The sequence below is a fragment of the Oenanthe melanoleuca genome, chromosome 10, assembly GCF_029582105.1.
Source record: "Oenanthe melanoleuca isolate GR-GAL-2019-014 chromosome 10, OMel1.0, whole genome shotgun sequence".
Classification (NCBI taxonomy): domain Eukaryota; kingdom Metazoa; phylum Chordata; class Aves; order Passeriformes; family Muscicapidae; genus Oenanthe; species Oenanthe melanoleuca.
The window spans coordinates 17709977-17729991 of NC_079344.1; the positions used below are offsets into that span (position 1 = coordinate 17709977).

The 20015-nt window shown below is 55.0% G+C and overlaps 3 protein-coding genes across 5 annotated transcripts; 1 reads left to right on the top strand and 2 right to left on the bottom strand.

Annotated features, from left to right (window-relative positions):
• Nucleotides 1-74: 74 nt before the first annotated feature.
• Nucleotides 75-13120, bottom strand: SCAMP2 (secretory carrier membrane protein 2). The gene is made up of 9 exons (XM_056499500.1): nt 13027-13120; nt 8285-8365; nt 7742-7831; nt 6309-6426; nt 5561-5689; nt 4977-5136; nt 4376-4477; nt 2481-2598; nt 75-1494 (listed from the first exon to the last, which is right to left on the bottom strand). Exons 1-9 carry the CDS (start codon nt 13081-13083, stop codon nt 1348-1350), a joined length of 1002 nt encoding a protein of 333 aa, XP_056355475.1. The 5' UTR covers nt 13084-13120; the 3' UTR covers nt 75-1347.
• MPI (mannose phosphate isomerase) lies at nt 12536-16306 on the top strand. 2 transcript variants are annotated; one of them, XM_056499499.1, is made up of 8 exons: nt 12536-12636; nt 13547-13674; nt 13945-14145; nt 14222-14363; nt 14918-15100; nt 15206-15379; nt 15486-15694; nt 15974-16306. In XM_056499499.1, exons 3-8 carry the CDS (start codon nt 13951-13953, stop codon nt 16187-16189), a joined length of 1119 nt encoding a protein of 372 aa, XP_056355474.1. In that variant the 5' UTR covers nt 12536-12636; nt 13547-13674; nt 13945-13950; the 3' UTR covers nt 16190-16306. The 2 variants fall into 2 exon arrangements, with proteins under 2 accessions (XP_056355474.1, XP_056355473.1); XM_056499498.1 differs by lacking the exon at nt 12536-12636 and adding an exon at nt 13154-13314.
• Nucleotides 16307-16809: 503 nt separating this feature from the next.
• Nucleotides 16810-19818, bottom strand: FAM219B (family with sequence similarity 219 member B). 2 transcript variants are annotated; one of them, XM_056499502.1, is made up of 6 exons: nt 19725-19818; nt 18569-18671; nt 18210-18294; nt 17820-17897; nt 17518-17570; nt 16810-17368 (listed from the first exon to the last, which is right to left on the bottom strand). In XM_056499502.1, exons 1-6 carry the CDS (start codon nt 19803-19805, stop codon nt 17304-17306), a joined length of 465 nt encoding a protein of 154 aa, XP_056355477.1. In that variant the 5' UTR covers nt 19806-19818; the 3' UTR covers nt 16810-17303. The 2 variants fall into 2 exon arrangements, with proteins under 2 accessions (XP_056355477.1, XP_056355478.1); XM_056499503.1 differs by having other exon boundaries at nt 17213-17371; nt 17522-17570.
• Between the last annotated feature and the right edge of the window lie 197 nt (nt 19819-20015).

Below are 20015 nucleotides of genomic sequence, written 5' to 3' on the forward strand. Positions count from 1 at the left end.
GCCCCCAGACCGTCGATCAACGCAGACCACGCCCCCACCGTGACCACGCCCCCTCCGCTGGCACGGGCACGGTATCCAGACCACATGAACAATTTTTTATTAATAATTTTTTAAACATTAAAAGATCAGACTCGGGGGAAAAAAAAAAATCCAAACAATAATACAGGAGGGAAAGGGTGTAAAAATACCGATTTCTGTACCCAGCGCTCCCCCGCCGCCCCTCGCCAGCACAGGATGTGGGGATAATACAACCCCCGCCCTGGCAAAGAGGCACCACAAAGCCGAATCTGCATGAAACCCCCTCCACGGGGGCACCCAAACCCAAACCACGACACCCAAAGCACGGGGCTGAAGGAGGGAGAGGTGTGAGTCTGCCCCATCCACCCCTCACCCGCGTCCCAGGGGACATCCCAGCTTGGGATGCAGCTGGACACACATCAAAAGAGTTCCTTCCCAGCTAAAAACAAATCAAATCGTGAGGAGGAAGGCAGGGAGGAGCCTTCCCTGGAGAAAGACTCGTTCAAGGTTAGCTGGAGAAGGGCGTCACAGGCACTGTGTGACCCCGTGTCTTCAGCTGCCCCAACCTGGAGCTGGGAGCCAAACCAAAATCCCTTTTCCCATCCCTCTCCTGGTTTCAAGCCACTGAGAAGACTCAGCCTCCACTGATCCCTTCTCCCCCTCTCCGTGCCCAGGGCTGCACCTGCAGGATCCTCGTGGAAGCGAGGGATGTGCCCTGGGGGGACCAGGGGAAATAAATCCCCCCACACATTCCCCTCTGCTCCCAGATTTTTCCTTTGTGTCACGTTAGCCTGGCTCTCAGGAAGCCCCAGCAGATATGAGGACAAAATACAGCATTGTGTGAGTGTAATAAACCAAAAGTACAGTTTCAGTTCTTAAAATTAACAACATCAACTACATGCACGTTACAAAACCCTCCCAAAACAGCAGATAATCAAATTCTTCGTAGCAAAGGCCGAGAGAAGAGAGAGAGTAAAATCAAAAACCTGCTTCCCCTCATCTTCCTGCTACAGACAGAGCGAGGGGAGGAAGAGACAAACACCCAGAAGGTCCTGGAGAGAGGAATATTTGCCTCAGAGAATGTCTTCCCCCATCTCCCCACACCCTAAAACAAGACAGGGAAAACCAATCATCCAAACCGTAGCTCAGCTGAATCTGAAAAAATCCCTCTCCTCATCAGGAGTGTCGGCATCACAGAGCTCACATGGTACCCCCAAAAAGTGCATTTTTAGAGAAAAAAAAATAAAAATAAAAGAAGTTTGGGGAGATGAGGGCAGAGGAAGCGAGAGGGAGGCAGCCCAGGAAGGGCTGGATTTCCTGGGAAAAGGGTTAATTTCCCCGGAAAGCATTCTGTGCAGCCGAGGAGGCCACCCCAGCTGCTGCGTTCTGGAAGCTCCTGTTGGTGAGGATGCCTTGGGAAAACTCCTCCTGGGCCCTTTGGAAGCTGGCTCCTGTGCGCCGGTACAGGGAATGCACCTGGCAACGAGAGGGAGGCAAGGGTGAGAGGAATCTGCACACTCCTTGCTTCTCCTTGCCTAACCAGATCCCTTGAGAGCTGGACAGCATGAGCTCCATGGATCCCAGCACAGGATGCTGCAGATTTAAGGAAAAAATCCTTCCTTTGCTGAAAAATGTGGAGCTCTCAGCAAAATTGCTGGTTTCAGACACAAAACTCCCCACACTGATGGCTCAGACTTAAGCCAGGGAGGGCAGGGCCTGAAGGTGCCAACAGCATCAGGTATTTCCTTTGAGATAAATGCAGGAGAAAAAAAGGAAGTATCAATAAAAACAGTCCAGCCTGTCCTTGCCTTTCCCCCAAGCTCCATTTCTGCTGTCCCTGCAGAAATCCAGCCCTGCTGCTGTCAGGCAGGAGGAGGGAGGAAGGTTGGGTTTAGGAAGGCACTCGCTGGGATCCCACCAGGCCTTGACAAGCCCCTCAATGCTGTGGGAGCAGTGACTGAAAATCCCTGGATGCTGCACAGAAAAACAGCCACCTCTGGGCAGGACAAGGGGCAATGGTTTTAAACTGCCAGAGGGCAGGGTTAGGTGGGATATCAGGAAAAAAATCCCTCCCTGTGAGAATGGGGAGGCCCTGGCACAGGATGCCCAGAGAAGCTGTGGCTGCCCCTGGATCCCTGGAAATGTTCCAGGCCAGGTTGGGCACTGGGGCTTGGAGCAACCTGGGATAGTGGAAAGCGACCCTGCCCTTGGCAGGGGTAAGATGAGCTCTAAGGCCCCTTCCCAAATAATTTCATGATTCTCTGACTCCAAAGGGAGGCTACTTCCCACTTCAAGAATGCCCAAGAAATTTGGCATGGATGCAGGAAGCACAAGCACTTTAATTCAAACTTCTTGTCCCATCAGCGCCCCATCCCATCATCATTCCCAGCTGGGTGAAGGGAGGTGTGAAACCCAGGAGCCCTGGGGGCAGCCTGAGCTCTGCCAGCCCCCGAGGCACTCACCTGCTTGAGGAGGAAGAGGGAGAGGACGGCGCAGAGCGTGAAGAAGGCGGCCACCACCATCATGATGACGGCCACGGCCAGGTGCCCGCCCACCACCGACAGCGCCGCGATCCAGCCGCTGCCAGGGACAGGAGAGAGGGGTGGGCATGGGCAGAATTCCAGCACAGCTGGAGCTCAGGAGGCACAGGCACCCACAGGTGCCTCAGGGAAAGGTTACAGGGGAGCACAAAACTAAACAGCTGTGGAAACGGCAGCCTGGAGTTCATCCAGGCCCTTGTTTTGGGGATTGAGTTTCCATTAGCATTTTGAGAGGAGGATTGTGATCATCCCACCCACATTCCAGCCCTGTGCCCTCCCCACAGGCAGCAAAATCAATACCCTTGGCGCCAACTGTGACTTCCATGGGCACCTTCTGAAAATTCAGCCAAGTGGGGTAAAGATAAGCTAGAACAGCTAAATTGGAAGGGATCAGATGGCAGGACTGGAGCTCGGACCCGAGTGTCACCCTGACAGGGATGCAAGGGTGGGGAGCAGGAGGAACAGGCAGGAAGGGAGGAGGTGGTGAAACCCTGGCACAGGGTGGCTGCTCCGTCCCTGGAAGTGTCCCAGGCCAGGCTGGACACAACACAAGACAGTGGAAGGTGTCCCTGCCCATGGATGAGATGATCCTTAAGGCCCTTTCCAGCCTAAACCATTCCGTGATTCCACAATTCAGACACTGGGAGCTGTTGAAAGGAAGGGGTAGGGAGAATTCAAGGAGTTACCAGCACTTGGCTGTGGCTGAAAATACCAAGACACCTCACTCAGAACACCTTCCTGGGTGCTGGAGGAAGGAACCTTTCCAACTGCCATCCCCTGTGCGGCACAGGGAAGCGGAAAGCGCTGCAGCCGAAAATATCCGCGCTGTCTGGCGGGAGGAAACGGAGCAGAAAGCTCCAGGCAGCCTGTCCAAGTCAGACTAAACCCCCTCCCTGTCCCCTGTGACTCAGGGAGGCTGGGGACAGCTCTGCCCACGAGCCCTTCTGCAGAAAATAGACAGCAGCTCACACTGGAGGCTTCCCCTGGGGAGCAGCACCACGGGCTGCTGACCTTTTCCCAGGATGGGAGTGCAGCCGAGGCAGCAAGGCGAAAGGAAAGGCTGTGCTCTCCCTGCAGGGCACAGCTGCTGACACGAGGCTGCTGGAGCTGCTCCAGAAACCAGGCTCACCCTTCTGGACAATGTCACTGAGAAAGGGCGAGGCTAAAAGCCTCTCTGCTCGTCTCAGCCCACCAACCACGTGCTTCAGAGAGATTCAGGAAGTTTGGGGATGGAGCCAGGGTGGTAGCAGCAGTATCAGGTTGAGCAGTGCCCAGATTTCAGGTCAGAGATCCCTCAGCCCCACACTGCTGCCAGGGAAGGCTCCAGCTTGAACAAGGCACATCTGGTTCACGCCAGAGGAGCAAACATGATCTGAGTGAAGGAGAAGGCAGCAGCAGAATCCTCACAGAATGGTTTGGGTTGGAAATGGCCTCAGAACTCATCTCATTCCATTCCATGGCCAGGGGCACCTTCCACTGTCCCAGGGTGCTCCAACCCCAGTGTCCAACCTGGCCTGAGGCACTGCCAAGGATCCAGGGGCAGCCACAGCTGTGCCAGGACCTCAGCACCATCACAGGGAAGAGTTTCTGCCCCGTATCCAGTAACTCACATACTCCCTTTCTTCTTCACATACTGGGATTAGGATGGGAAGAGCAGAGGAGGGAGGCAGCCCAGCTGGGACCTGCTGAGGCTGTGCGTGGGCTGAGAGAGGAAAACCACAGCAGGAAGAACAGGCAGCTGTGAGAACCAGGCCCCAGAGCTCCTGCCAGTCACAGCCCTGGTGAGAAAAGGGATCAGGCAGCAAAGCCAAGCCTACCTGTCTCCCCAGCCAGGAATTCCGACAGCCTGGATGATGTAGATTGCTATTTGGCAGAAGAAGACGAAAAAGAAGACGAAGAAGCTGAAGGAGCTGTCAGACCTGCAGGAGAGATGGCAACAGGAGTGAAACCCGTGATCCCTGCTCTGAGAGGAGAGGAACAGCTTCAGTGAACTCCTTTCTCCAGGGAAGAGCTGCTGAGGGGAGGTGATGTGGGCAGAAATTTGGGCACCCAAATGTAAATCCAGCTCTCTGCACAAGATGAGGTGAAGGCAGCTCCCTCAACAAATGCAGCATGTTCAACATCAGTGTACCAAACAGCATCTCAGAAATTAGTAAAGTGAATAAAATATGAATTAAAAGTGCCCTATGTCTGCCTAGGCTTGGATTTCAGGGTGAAAAAGGATCACCATAATTAAGTTCTACAGACAGATCTAATATGTTTAGTAACACAGTGGTTTGGGTTTATCTAATGATGCAAAGAGCTGGAAAAATCCTGCGGGCAATACACGATGGGAACAGATAAACCCCAAGCTCCTCCCACTAAGAGATACATCTCGTTACAGAAAAAAAAAAACAAACCAAACAAACCAGCACTTGCCTGAAAGCCTTGTAAATTGGTCGGTACCAACAGAGAAAGGCACAAGGGGTGAATAAAATTAACCACAGAATCGAGAGACCGAAGTCCACTCCTCTGCTGGTGTCAGCTGTGAACCATGCCAGGCAAGCAAGCAGGTTTAGGAGCAGGGTGATGGAATGCACTGGTTGGGGTGGAAGAGAGAAAAACAACATCAGCAAGCTCTTGGAAACTCCAAAGCATCCCTAATGTCTCACTGAACACATGGAGAGCTGCAGAAATTAAGGTGACTTTGGGCCATCTAATTTCCCTGCCTTCCTTGGAAGGCAAACAGAGCTTGACCCAAGAAGCTCTTCTGATCCTGCTGCTCACAACCAAATCTTAAACAGTTGTTCAAGCCTCCATTAAGCAATTAAAATTCTTTCATGAATGAGCTATTCCCAAAGAATAAACTCGGAGCTGTTCACATTTACCTTCACAAGAAGGGAGATAAATGTGATTTTATCCTTGCAGACAACACCAACAGCATTCACAGTGTGACAGAGCACAGCTTTTCACACAGAACCTCCTCAGAAAGAATTCTGCCTGCAGTTCCAGCTGTTACTTACACATCCACAAGTAGTAGAGCATCTTGCATATCCGCTGGTAGTCAGCTGGGATGTCTGCAGAAAAATCCTGGTAGAAGCAGGGCTTGATGGGACACCTCTTGGGGAGAGGTGGCCAGTTGTTCTGCCTCGCTGTGCAAGGGAGGAAGGAACAGCTCTTCACTCGCTCGTCTCTCATTCAAACACCAACTCCCACCCCAGAATTTCCAAGCAGCTGTTCAGCTATTGTTTAAGTCATGCATTAAAATCGTTGGGCAGTTCTTACATCTGGGCAGGCAGCACAGCAGGAATGGGATAAACTGCTGGCAGAGCAGAGGTTTTCCCTCGCGGCAGGCAGAATTCCCCTGCACTGGCCAAAGGGCCATCCCAGCCACCTCACTCAGCCCTGCAAGCCCAGATTCAGCCACTTTAAACCCAGACTAGGGGGGAAGATATTGGGTTCCTATGGCTAAGAGAGCCTTGAGGCTGACAAGAAGAGCTTTGCTGCTCCCAGTGAGAAGCCCCAGTGTGGCAGTGTCACCCACCAGCTCTGGCACGGGTACAGATCGGTGCTTGAGAGCTTTTGGTGGTGAAATGCAGCTGCTTGAGGGCAGGCACCCACCAGAGCTGGCCTCCAGCATCCCACCCCTGAGCTGCCTTCCCACCTTGGAAGCTGTGGCATGCCAGGCACTGTCCCAGAAGGGCTGCCACAGGGAGTTTTCCTGAAATCCTGGCAAACCAGCGATCCAGGCTGGGCAGTGTCAGTACTCACGGTCGATGCTGGCTGCGTGACTCTGCAGTTCCCTTTCCTTCTTCTCCAGCTCAGCTGCCTTCCTCTCTAGCTCTGCCTGCTGCTGGAGCAGCCCTGCCTGTGCTGCTGCAGCCACAGCCTGGGGAGGGGACAGACATCAGAGGGGTCAGCCCTGCCCTGGGCTGGGCTGTGGGGGCACCACTGGGTGCCAGGCTGAGAAGGAAACAGGGCACAGGGTGACATGAAAGCTCAGACACTTTGATTCTGCCACTGGAAAACAAATCAAGTCTGGGAGGAGGAGTTTATCCATAGTTTCCACCTCACAGTTTTCACCTCCCTGGTCTGAGCACCTCACAACAGAGTGGTGAGCAGGTTTACCAGGACGATTCCCTTCCCAGCTGCCTTCCACACCTCTTAAGGATCTTTTCTACCTCTTTTGTATTCTGAGAAATGATTTTTTCTCCCAGCAGCCTCAGTTCTTTGGATGAGGTTGTCCTGGCAGTCGGGTGCTTGCATTTATTCTCCTGGCATTGAGTGTGTCTGACCAGACACCAGAACTAAGCTAAAAGCATTAGCAGGATTTCCAGCAAGCTCTGCCACCAGAGGGACAGGGAAAGAAATGCAAGAAAATCTGCATGTGTGTATTCCCTATAAAGTTCTGCCTTGGAAATGTAAGCTTCTAGTCACCACCCCAGGCAATCCTGTTGTGCTGGGTTGATGTGGCCAGAAATGTGAATTCTGTCCCCATCTGCTGCAGCTGGGTGGGGCAGTGACCCTGATCTCCTGGCACACATTATCTGCTCATGGGCCATCTTTAAACCAGCTGGGCAATCATCTTTATCTTCCCACAGCCCATCCTCCCTCCAGGAAGATCTCATCTGCTGCTGGCCCATTCAGTCCCACTGTGTGACTGATAAAATTCCATCATCCCACTGGGAGATGCTCCAGCCAGGGCAGCAGCCAAGCCTTTCCTACCCAGAGAAAAACTGAGATTTTGGACACCAAGGAACCTTCTTTGCACTGGATTCCAGAGGAAAGCCAGACCTTTCCACATCATCCCTGCACCTTCAGAGGAAACTGCACCTTCTCCAGGAGCACTGCTCCAGCTGAACCACATCTGCCCCTGCAGGAGGATGCAGCCACCATTGAATGGGACTGTGCCAACACCCTGACTGACTGACGGGTGTCAGCTTGGATTCTGACTCTGGCAGGGTTTGGGATTGTTCTTTGTAATACTGCATTTCTGTTTTAATTTTCCTAGTAAAGAACTGTTATTCCTACTTCCCATATCTTTGTCTGAGAGCCCCTTAATTTCAAATAATAATGTGGAGGGAGGTGGTTTACGTTCTCCATTTCAAAGAGAAGGCAGATACCTGTCCCTCAGACCAGGACACCTGTGCTCCCAGAGGCCCTGGGAGCTGGAGGGGCAGGGAGGCAGCAGAGAGGGGCTGTACCTGTGGTGTGGGCTCCACAGATGTCTGTAGCACAGCTGGCTGCGAGTGGCCCGAGGGCTGCACCGCCGGCGTCGTCCGTGCTGCATTTGTCTGCAAGAGACCAGGGAAAAATGTGGCAGGAGAAACAAAACTTTTGGTGAATTGTTTAAACCACAAATCTCACCCTCCTGCCCTCCTCCTCTCACCTGGCTCAGGGAATAAGGAGGAGGCTGTGCCAGCCATCCCTCAGTGGCACTGCCAGGGCAGCTCAGCTCCCAGCTCAGGGAGCATGGAAATCCTGCTGTGCCCTGCCACAAACCATCCTCCCCTTCACACTTCATGGGCTTCCCTGGGGTCAGCAGCCAGCTGGAGAGGAGCTGTTCCATGTGAGTGGAGAGCTCCAGCTGGGAGCTTATTACTGCTCCAGTCAACTGCCCACTGCACACCACGAGCCACATCCATGAGGAAAAAAACTGGGAATTCCTCTTTTTTTGAGCTGCACTCATCAAGGGATCTTCTACATCACTAAAACCACGAGAGAGCACAAAGACACGAGGCACATACCAGCTGGGAGCTCTCAGAGAAGGGGTTGAATTCATCCAAGCCACTTTGGCTGGTGTTTGTGAGCTGTGTCACCGAGGGGTCCTGGAGGGAGAGAGCACAAGGGTAAATCAGCATTGGATATGGGATATCATCCCTGATTTCAGTTTGGAAAAGGCCTTTAAGAACATCAGGGCCATCTTTTCTTTGAAACACATCCCTGTCACAGGGAGATGGCCCTGGCTGGCATGGAATTTAAACGTCCAAGGAGATGACCACCAGCAAGGCAAGACTTGTGAGCAGAAATAATTTCCTGTTCAGCCAAGAGGGATGTCTGAACAACCACAACGTGCTTTTGGCACAGGAATACTTTGTGCAGGCTACTTCTGCTCACCTACAGCAAGTTATTCCTAATTTCCAGGGATTTGAACTCATCTAGCCATGGAGAGGTTGTTGCTGAGCCTCAAAAAAACAAGCATGATGAGACTCCAGACACAAAAATGAGATTCTAGATACAGCTGATCCTGGCTGAGAGATGCCAGCCAGCTAAAATGCCACTGACTGCTCTGGATAAGTGAAACACTCAGGAAAATTGAGCTGGAGGTGTGACACCAATTATTTTAGGAGGTTTTAATGCTGCTGGCATAACAGCTCTCACTTCCACTCACAGCACCTCCCACTCGTCTCCATCAACTCCTCTGATGTTTAAAAACAGGCTCTCTGCACCTCAGAACACCTCTCTGCCCTCACCTGCAATGCACACAGCTGCTTTTATCTCCTCCTTTCTACCCACTCCTTTCCATGCAGAGATTTCCCTTGGGCAGCCAGATGTTGCCCTCTGGAGAACTCCTCTCCCCAGTTATTCCAAAAATAGAAAAGTTTCCTATTTGAACTCGGAAATCTTTCTGCCTATCAACCTGAGAGCAAGGTCTGGGAAAATTAAATTAGAAAATTAAAAAGTGGCTTCTTCTCCCTCCCTCAGCACCTCGTGTGTCCAGACCAGCATAATTTGGTGCTTCATGGGGTGATGAGAAGAAAGCGAGGCTGTGCTGGGGTGTGCGGGGCTGAGGGAGCCGGGGCTTGCAGGGGAGGAGGGAGCCAGGGAATGGAGGAAAATCCCTCTGGAGCCATTCCTGGGGTTGTAGCGCTGCCTTCTGCTGAGCAGGATCCTCACAGAGCAGTCACAGAGCAGTTAATGAGTAACTCCACAGCTCCTGCACCGCAGGCACTCCCCACCAACAGGTCGCACTCGTTTGTGAATCACCCCGGATTCTCCGATGCTGCTCGGGGAAGTTCAACTCCCCAGCGAGGAAGGGCTGCAAAAAGTGGGAAGAAGCAGCAGGACTGCCACACTGGAGAGAAAACATGCTTTTATTTCACTCCTGACTCCTCTGGAAGCTTCAGCTGTGCAGAGGTAAGGGCTGTCAGCACATGTTCACACTTCCCCCTCGCTGCTGCACATCAGCACAAACCCTTTAGTCCGGAGCACACGAGCCCCAGCTGGACTGAAGTCCAGCAAAAAAACAACTGCACAAGGAAGAGAAACTCCCTTCAAGGTGTGGGAAGTGGAAAGTGAAAACTGCAAAAGCCTCTGGAGAGCCTGGGTGGTCAGGCTGGGAATAAGGAGAAATGCTACAGTACCACCATAAAAAACACATTTTACTGCCTTTGGCTTCTCAAAGCTGGAGGCTCTCCACGGGCAGGGAGAGCAGCACCACAGCTTCAGCTGCACCACAGTTTGATTCCCAAGGTAGACGAGCTCTCATCTTTTTTGGAAAAAAAAAATCACTTAATTAGGCTGTAAGGCCAAAGCCCAGCAGCTCTGCTTCACTGGCCTGCTATTGTGCAAGTGTGTCTAAAATAGGAACCCATAGAGCAGGGAATTTGCAACAAAGCTGAAGTGTTTGGACACGTGCCTGGGCAGGGCAGGAAGGAAAGCAGAGGGTGATACAGCAGCAGCTTCTGTGGTGAGCCCAGAGCAGGCAGTGAGGGATGAGTGAGCACCAGGCATGCACAGCCAGCGAGGAGCTGCCCACAAACTTCGTGTTTTGCAGTTATTTTCTGCCAGCTACACAGCAAAGGGCAGCTGACCCTCTTGAAACAAACCTTGGCAAGGATCAGGGATTGAATTCAGAACCCCTTGGAGCCACAATAAGTGTGCCCAGCCACAAAGCTCGTGCTCACAAACTGATCCTGCGGGATGCCATGAGCAGATCCCTTTTGTTGCCCTTCCAGCCATTGCTTCCTCAAGTTCCAGGGATGTGTGATGCTGTTTTTCATGGCTTCAGATGCCCCCAGCACAGAATAACTCCACACCTTGACCAAACTGCACTGCCACAAATAATAACACTATTTTCAAATGCAGCTTGATGCAAATAAAAAGTTGCTGTCGTGCTGCTAAAATGTTTGGATACAACAGGTTCCTTGTGCAAGGAATTCTATTTTTTCTTTTCTTTCTGTTCCCACAGATTAAAGAAACAAAAATGAGAGGCCTCTCTAGATGAGATCAAGGAAAAAGAGCTCAGCCTAGAATCACCTGGAACTTAACACAGTTGTCAAAATATCACAGTATTGCCCCAAATATAACCAGTCCTGCAGACTCTGCCACTGCCTGGAAGATGCACTGAGAGAAATCCTGAGGATTTTATTACTGATATCTCTGGAGAGGATGGAAGTTTCCAGCTCTGCCTGAAGCTTGAATCAAAGTTTTGGAGGCAGCTGCCACTTCCAGCAGGTTACTAGGTAAAGGAAGGAAGTTAATCATCTCTCATTAACTGGTTACAATAAGTAACAGAGCAGCCAGAGATATTTTTAACAGGACCAAAGCAGCTTATTTTGCACACAGCTTAACGAACATCATGAACAAAATCTCTTGGAAAGGCAGAGATCCATCAGGATTGATGAAGCACTGAACTGGGAGCTCCAGGAAGGAGGGACAACCCTGGTGCTGTGGCAAGAGAGATCCACGGGCTGGGAGGGTGAGGAGGCTTCTGCTCCTTGCCAAGCATGTGGAAGGTGGTGTCAGTGGGACATTGTCACCCCAGCACGGAGCCAACACCTGGATCCAGCCCCGGGCAGGGAACAGGCTGTGCCACAGGCTGGGATTCCATCTCAAACCAGACCAACGAGGCTTCGAGGTTCCAGGAAGCAGCAGTCAAAAATTCCTCTCAACCAGCTGCTGGGGAATTTTTCTTAAAAAAAAACAAGGTAAGACAAAAACTTGCAGTCCCAAGAGGAGGATACAGAACCTCCCACAAGGAGCAGACGAGCTGCAAAGAGCTGTCACAAGGGAATCCACGGTGGGACATGTATTAATCCTCCTTAAGAAGTGAGCCTGAAGTGGGAGTTACTGGCTGGAAATCACCTTCAACCTTTTTTTGTTTGTGCAGTGAATAAAGAGTGAGCACAGCCCTGTTCTGTCAGATACCAGGAGAGCTTGAATGTGAACAAAGCAGCTGAAGGGAGAGGACAAGAAAGATGCAGATGAACTTTTTACAAGGGCCTGAAGTGACAGGACAACGGAGAATGGCTTCAAACCGACACAGATTAGATTGGATATTCCCTGAGGGAAGAATCTCTGGGTGCCCAGAGAAGCTGTGGCTGCCCCTGGATCCCTGGAAGTGTCCAAGGCCAGGCTGGACAGAGCTTGGAGCCACCTGGGATGGTGGAAGGTGTCCCTGCCCATGGCAAGGGGTGGAACTGCTTTGATTTCCCTTCCAACCCAAACCATTCTGTGATTCTAGGAATATTTACTTCCTCAGAGCCAAAGCAACAAATCCCATGTCCATGAGCAGCCATATATTCCACTCCCTGGAAGGAAAACCAGAGGAACACGATTGTCCCAACTCTTCCCATTCCTGAGAGCCACAAGACCGTGTTAAAATGAAAGTGAGGAAGAAGAGAAAGCATTTTTTCACTGCAATTCCTCAAAAGACTCATCTTCACCAGCACACAATTTCTGTTTGGCTCAGCCCCGAAATCCAAGGTCAGGAAAACACTCACATCCCAGCCGAGCAGAGCTGAGGCCGAGCTCCCAGACAGGAGCCAAAGGCCGACACCGAATTTCACACCAGAGGCCGTTCCAGGCCACCTCCCTGCACCAATGACCCCAATTTTCACAGGTTAATCCCAGAGAGGAGAAACCCAGCGAACAGAGACCAAGTCCTCAGCGACCTTAACAGGAATCCCCTGCTTTGAGCCACACGAAACCCACAGCTTGGCCTTGGGAACTCACTGTTAAGCGCCTCAAAAACAGACACAGAGACAACCAGCAGACCAGACCACCACGCAGCACGGCCAGGAGAGCTCCAGGGACGGATTAATTTTAATAACACCTCGGGATGGGCATCCCGAGAGAAAGCACAGTGCCGGGCGAGGTGAGGCAGCGAGGGTGGCGAGGTGCAGCCTCAGGGGACAGAGCGGGAAGGACCGGGGGGTCACAGGGGAGGGGGACGCGGCTGCGGGGGTACAGGACCCGCGGCCCGTACGGGATCGGGATACACAGAAGGGGGACGAGGCCCAGGACGCAGGAAGGGGAGCGGGAGCCCCGGCCCAGCCCGGGTTCGGGCAGGGGCCCGGCCGCCCTCAGGGCCGGGGGTCGCGGCCGCCTCACGCCCCCGGTCCCGCCCCCTCGCTCTGATTGGCCGGGGCGCGCAGAAGCGGCCCTGCCATTGGTCGGCGGCGCTTCACTCAGTGCCACGTCCCGGCACGGGGGCCCGGCCGGGCCGGGCCGCGCCAAGGGGGAGCCGCCCGCGCTCGGCGCCCACCTGGAAGGGGTTGATGTCCACCGGGTCGGCGAACGGGTTGGTGTCGAAGCCCGACATGGGCGCGGTCCGCTCCTGCTCCGCTCCCGCCGCCGCCGCTCCTGGCGCTTCCGGGGCACCCGCGTGACCGGGAGCCGCGTGACGTCACGGCGGCGCGTACAGCTCGCGCGGGGTTAACCCGATGGGCGTGGCCGCGTGACGTCACAGCGGCGCTTATAGACGGCGGGGGGGGGTGATGGGGGAGGGGAGGGGGGCAGGTCCTGCCCGGCCGAGCCATGGCGGAGATCCGGGGTGAGCGGGGCACGGGCACCCACGGGGCCGCGGGGGCGGGACCCCCCCATCCCACCGGGACCCCCCGTGCCCCCAGCCCCAGCACCCCCAGATCGCCGTGTGATGGTTGAAAATCGTGTCCCTTCCCAAGCTCCCGCTCCTCTCCCTGCCTGACACCCCCTGCCCCGGGGATGTGGAAGGATTCTGGGGGGTTCTTTCCGTGCCCCGCTAACACTCGCCTTCCCTCCCGCAGTGTTCCCCCTCTCCTGCGTGGTGCAGAACTATTCCTGGGGGAAGGTGGGCCTGGAGAGCGAGGTGGCCAAGCTGGTGGCCAGTGGTGACCCGCTAGTCCAGATCCAGCCTGAGCAGCCCTACGCTGAGGTGAGTGTGTCTGTGTGTCCGTCCGTGTCTGTGTGTCCGTGTGGTCACCCCACCCTGCGGCGGTGGCTCTCGCCATCCTGTGTCCTACCAGGACGCGATGCTGTCCCGTGTCCCCGGCTGTCCCACGGGGAGGGGGAGCGTGGAGCTGGAGGGAATCCCGCCGTGACTCAGCCCGCAGGGCTCAGCCCTGGGCCGGGCAGCCTCTGGAGAAGCCCAGGCCATCCGCGCTGCTGCCCGGCTCAGGCGCTGCCGTGTGTTGGTGTCTCGCAGCTGTGGATGGGCACACACCCGCGGGGCGATGCCCTCATCCGGGATAACCGCATCCCCCAAAAAACCCTGGGCCAGTGGATCGCCGACAACCCCGCCTGCCTGGGGGCCAAGGTGAAGGACGCCTTCCAGGGCCAGCTGCCCTTCCTGTTCAAGGTGCTGTCGGTCAACACCGCCCTGTCCGTGCAGGCGCACCCCAACAAGGTAGGGGAGTCCCGGGGGGCCCAGCCCGGCCCCGTGTCCCTGCGGAGCTCACCCAGCTCCTCTCCCCTCTCTGCAGGAGCTGGCAGCGAAGCTCCACGCCCAGTTCCCTGAGCACTATCCCGATGCCAACCACAAGCCCGAGATGGCCATCGCCCTCACCCCCTTCGAGGGCATGTGTGGCTTCCGGCCCGTGGAGGAGATCGTCTCCTTCCTCCAGAGTAAGGATGGAGGGAGCAGGGTCAGACCTGGGTGGGGACGGTGCCCGTGCTCCCTTGGGATGGGTTTTGGGGTGGGGATGGTTCTCTCTTGGGATGGAGTTCAGGCTGGGGATGGTGCTCGCTTGGGATGGAGTTCAGGGTGGGGATGGAGTTCAGGGTGGGGATGGTTCTCTCTTGGGATGGAGTTCAGGGTGGGGATGGTTCTCCCTTGGGATGGGTTTTGGGGTGGGGATGGTTCTCTCTTGGGACGGAGTTCAGGGTGGGGATGTGGCCATGCTCCCTTGCGTTAGGGTTTGGGGTGTGGATGGGGGCTGTTCTCCCTTGGGATGGAGTTCAGGGTGAGGACAGCACTCCCCAGGGATGGAATTCGATGTGGGGATGGTGACTGTTCTCCCCTGCCCTGGGGGTGCTGGTTCTGCCTGGGGCTGTTCTCCCCTGCCCTGGGAGTGCTGGTTCTGCCTGGAGCTGTTCTCCCCTGGGCTGGAGGCACTGGTTCTGCCTGGGGCTGTGCTCCTGCCCTGGAGGAGTGGCTGTGACGGGGGCTGGCCCCGCAGATGTCCCCGAGCTGCGGGCACTGATCGGGGAGGTGGCAGCGGAGCAGCTGGAGCGCAGCGGGAGCGACGATCCCCGCGGGGTCTCGGCCGCGCTCCGCGTGTGCTTCACCCGCCTCATGAAGAGTGAGAAGAAGTTCTTCGTGGACCAGCTGAACATGCTGGTCAAGAGGATCTCCCAGGAAGGTGGGTCCTGGCTGTGACACCCCAAAGCAGTTTTGGGGGGCTGTGTTTAGGGGAGAAGGCACCCCCAGCCCTCTCTCCATGCCGGGTCTGTCTCTTCCTGCGCAGCGGCGGAGGGGAAGGACACATCAGGGAGCAACGGGGACCTGCTGCTGCAGCTGCACTCCCAGTACCCCGGGGACATCGGCTGCTTCACCATTTATTTCCTGAACCTGGTGAGGCTGGAGCCAGGGGAGGCCATGTTCCTGGGAGCCAACGAGCCCCACGCCTACCTGCACGGAGGTGAGCACTGGGAGGGCTGTCTCCCAGCCCAGCATCCTGCAGGGACGGGCTGGGGGGGCAGCAGGAAGGGCTGGGGCGGGCTGACAGCGCTGCCTCGTCCCTGCAGACTGCGTGGAGATCATGGCATGCTCAGATAACACGGTGCGTGCCGGGCTCACCCCCAAGTTCATCGATGTGCTCACCCTGTGTGAGATGCTCAACTACACACCAGCACCCAGCAGCTCCAAGATCTTCCCTGCAGTGCAGAGCCAGCTGGATCCCCACGTCTACCTCTATGACCCACCCGTGCCAGACTTCACCATCATGAGGATAGAGGTGAGCGATGACAGATCCGTGCTGGGGACACCTCACCTTTGTAATCAGTGTCCTGGCAAGGAGGGAGGGATGCTTGGGTGTAATGGGGTGCTGGTCTCTTTATTCCTCCCCCATTCCCTCTGCCTGGAGCTTGTTCACCTTCTCCAGCAGCTCTGGGCAGAGGGAGAACCAGGAAGAGGTGCCTGGGCTTGGGCTGCTGCAGGCACAGCAGAGGGGTGGGAATGGGGACTCCCCCCTTCACTGAGGAGACTCCAGCCAGAGCGGCATTTCCCTTGGCAGATCCCTGCCTCCATCAAGCTGTACCTCATCTCTGCCATGGACTCTGCCAGCATCTTGCTGGTGATCCAAGGGACAGCCGTGGGCACCTCCACAGCCGCAGCCTCCGAGATGTCCCTGCAGCGCGGCTCCGTGCTCTTCATCTCGGCCAACGAGAGCATCTCCCTGCACCTCTCCTCGCCTGGGATGCTGCTCTTCCGAGCCTGCTGCCTCCTCTGAGCACCACCTGGGACACTTCCTCCACGACACTCCATGTTTGACTAGATAGAAACTGCTGTGGGCAAAGTCTTCTTGCTTGAAAGTTTTCCCTCTGCCTATTAAATCCCCCAAACCAGCCCTGATGTATAGAAAGAGCAATTCCATGGATCTGCTCCTTGGATGTGGCTGAGGCTTTCTGCTGCTTCTGGTGGGCTCTCCCCAAGCCTGATGGCAGCCAGTGTCACCTTTCCCTGGCTGTAAAAGGGTGGGGGGGTGATGGAGCAGAGCTGCTGTGAATAAAGAGGTGGTTTTGTCCCTGGTGGAGGGGGCCAGAGAGGCTGGGAGCAGCTCCAGGATCCCCTCAACACTGGCTGTGACACCTCCCCCCCATTGCTCCTCAGCAGTAAAATGGGATGAGGGAAAACAGGAGTCCCCCTCACACAGCAGCACCACTTCTGAGTAATGAGATCCAGTTTATTGAGTGCTCCCTTTTACAAGTAACATACAAAAACAAACAAACACGACCCCCCACCCAACCGGTTCATGTCTCTTGACATGAAATATTTAAATAAGGTTTCTGTAGTGTAAGAAGCTGATTGTCCTCTATGGAGCAGGACCATGGTTTAAGGCAGCATTTATGGTTTGCAGCAGGGAGGCTCCCCAGCCCCCCAAATCCAAGGGGGGCCTGGGCTGTGCCTCACCTGCATCAAAGCAGCATTGAGGAGAATGGGAATAAGCCATTAGCTCCAACCCCAGAAACTCCCAAACCCTTCCCTTTATACCCCTGTGGAGGTGCCAGGCTCTGCCTGTTCTCCCTTCCCACCCCAGCCAAGTGCCAGGTCCCATCCAGGCCACCAAAACATCACTGAGCCACCTCCCCCCAATATTGCTGAGTGTAAGGAAAAGTCTTTAGGGGTCAGTTGGTCTCTGCCATGAGCAGCATCGTTCAGTCCTTGTGTCACCGTCCTGGCGTGGGACCCGGCCACTCACCAGCCATCCCACGGGACAAAAAAAGTGCTGGATTTTTGACCTGTTCTTGTGCAGCTACTGGATCACGCAGGAGAGACCTTCTCCAAAACAACAGGGGCAAGAAGAGGAGGCAGCAGGTTTTGGGGGGATGAGATCCAGGTCCTCATCATCGGGGACCTCGTCGAGGTGGTACCCGTCCTGCAGCAGCTGCCGGCTCAGGTCCTGGGTCACCTGCTGCAGGGGACAAAGCAGGGCTCTGCGGGATGGACACACAGCCACGCTCTGTGGGGTGGTGCTTCCAGCCCCCAGGCAGAGCCTCGAGGGGTCAGGGCAACGGGGGAACCCGTGGGGACCCCGCAGTGCCAGTCACAGCCCAGCACTTGCCTCGGAGGAGGAGTATCCTGAGGAACACCTGGATCCTGGCTCGCCATCACTGAGGGGAAAAAGAAACAGAGCTGGCCAGGAAACGGGGTCTTTAGGATGCAAATAGGGGAATTTGGGGGGAAAAGGAGCTGCGAAGTGCAGCCCCAAGGGATATTTGAAACCTGGCACAACAGGAGTGCTCTGAGGTGCCCAGCGCCAGCAGGGATGTTCTACAAGGGATGAGGAAAATCAACCCTCCAAAAAAGCCATCCCACCCTCAAAACTGTGGGATATTTACCCCAAATCCTGGGATATTCACCTGTCTGAGTCGAGGGAGACCAGGTTTTCATCAGCTGTCTGGCTGAGCGCCGTGTAGCCCTTGTTGAACTTCACAGACCTGGCAGAAAACAGAGGAGTGAGACCAGCACAGATGTTTCACGTGGAAACACATCCATGGAGCTGACAGGCTAAGGAGCCAGGGCAGGAATCCCACTCCTTCCCACCCAGGCACTGTCCAGGTCCACCACCAGCTAAACCCAAATAAATTTGGATAAATCCATACCAAATAAATCCACACCACTAAATCATCCCCAAAATAAAGAGAAAAGCAGTTTATTTTATTATACTGGATATCCCTGGTCAAACAGCCAGCAGAACTTTCCTTGGCAAGTGAGAACTCCATTTTGACAACAGGAGGAGGGGATCAGACCTTTTAGGAGTTGGTTTCAGGGCAGTGGGTGCCCCCAGCAGCCCCTGCCTCCGCAGCGCTGCCTTTGCCAGCTCCCGCTGCCTCTCTGAAAGCCAAGAACAGGGACAGGGAGGAGAATTCCCAAGTGCTCCCCAAATCCCCAAGGGCTCCCAAAGAAAAGAGAAACCCCAAAGGGTTTCCTCTTTTGGGGAATGGGTGAGGAGGGTGTTGCAGTGCAGTGCTTTCCAAAGGGTTTTTAACAGGGTTTTGTAAAGGTTTTATCCCACCAAGGAATAAAAGGGTTTTTGGTTACTCCAGCTCTGGGAGAGAGGTGGAAACAACACCCAAAATCCTGGCAGAGTCCACCAAGCATCACTTACTCAGCTTGGCCTGAATGGAGGGAGGTTTGCTCATGATGTACGGGCCCCTTTTCTCCACCACATCTGTCCCTTTGTTCAGCCTCTTCTTTTCAGCCCAAATCAGCTAAAAAAAGGGTGGAAGAAGCATTTAGCATCTCTCCATGGGGATGAAGTAAAGCAGAGTCACCTTGGAGAATCTGGAGTTCCTGGGAGCTCAAGGTCAGCAGGGAAATCAGCTCCTCCTCCCCAGCCCGGGAGGAGGGAGAGGAAAAGGAATAAGCAGATCTGTTAGCAGACAAAAAGATTTGGGAATGGTGGTGCTAATTAAAAGTCACCATCAGCCCTTGTGCAAGCCTGGCTGCAGCAATACTTGGGAAAAGGCAGAGAAGACAAGATTTACTGAGAGGTTAATCAAACACAAATATAAGGATTGTACAATTTAATTTTGGGGTTTGAGCCTTTCAAGTTTCTCCTTTTATCCAGTTATTGTCAAGGAGAACCAATGCTCCTAAGGGCCAGGGGAAGGAAAAAACCTCCACAAACACAAGAAGTAATGAAGAAAACAGAGGGAAAATCAGAGAGAATTGGCACAGGAGAGACGTGGAATTAAAGGAACAAGGCAGAGGACTTGGGACGGTGATTGGAGAGCACAGGCAGGATTAGCCTCAGTGTCTTAAGCCAGAATTAGCAGGACAGAGCTTCATCATGGGAATAACCAGGCAGGCAGTGGCCCCCCAGATCCCTCTGGATGTGCCATACACCTTCCTAGCCAGCTGGTACACCTGTGTGTGTGCACATATATCTATACCTATATCATCTATATCTACATATCTATCTATATCTATATCATATATCTATATGTTTATACACTGTACAGTACTGTGCCTCCATGTCTGCAACTCTGAAAGATGAACTCTCCCACTGAATTGCTCCAATACTGTCCCTCACACACAAACGCCCCACACTGCCCCACAAACACAGCCCAGCCCCATAACCCCCGTGCACACACCCCACGGACATACCCCAGCCACATAACCCCCGTGCACACACCCCACGGACACACCCCAGCCCCATAACCCCCGTGCACACACCCCACGGACACACCCCAGCCCCATACCCACGATGCACGTACCCCACACAGCCCCGCACACCCCGCCCCCCCGTACTCCGCACGTACCCCCGGGCCCCGCCGGCCGCTCGCAGCGGGACCAGAACCGGCACCGGGAGCTGCCGCGGCCCCGCCGCCGCCCGTCGCCATGGCCGCCCCGGCCCCGCCCCCTGGCCCGCCAGCCAATGGCAGCGCGGGGCCGCCGGGGCTCAGCCAATGGGGGGCGAGGAAAGGGCGCGCCCTTCTGCCGCGCATGCGGGGTGGGACCGGACCGGAGAGCGGGACCGGACAGCGGGACAGGACCGGACAGGACAGCGGGACAGGACAGCGGGACAGGACAGGACCGGACCGCGGGACCGG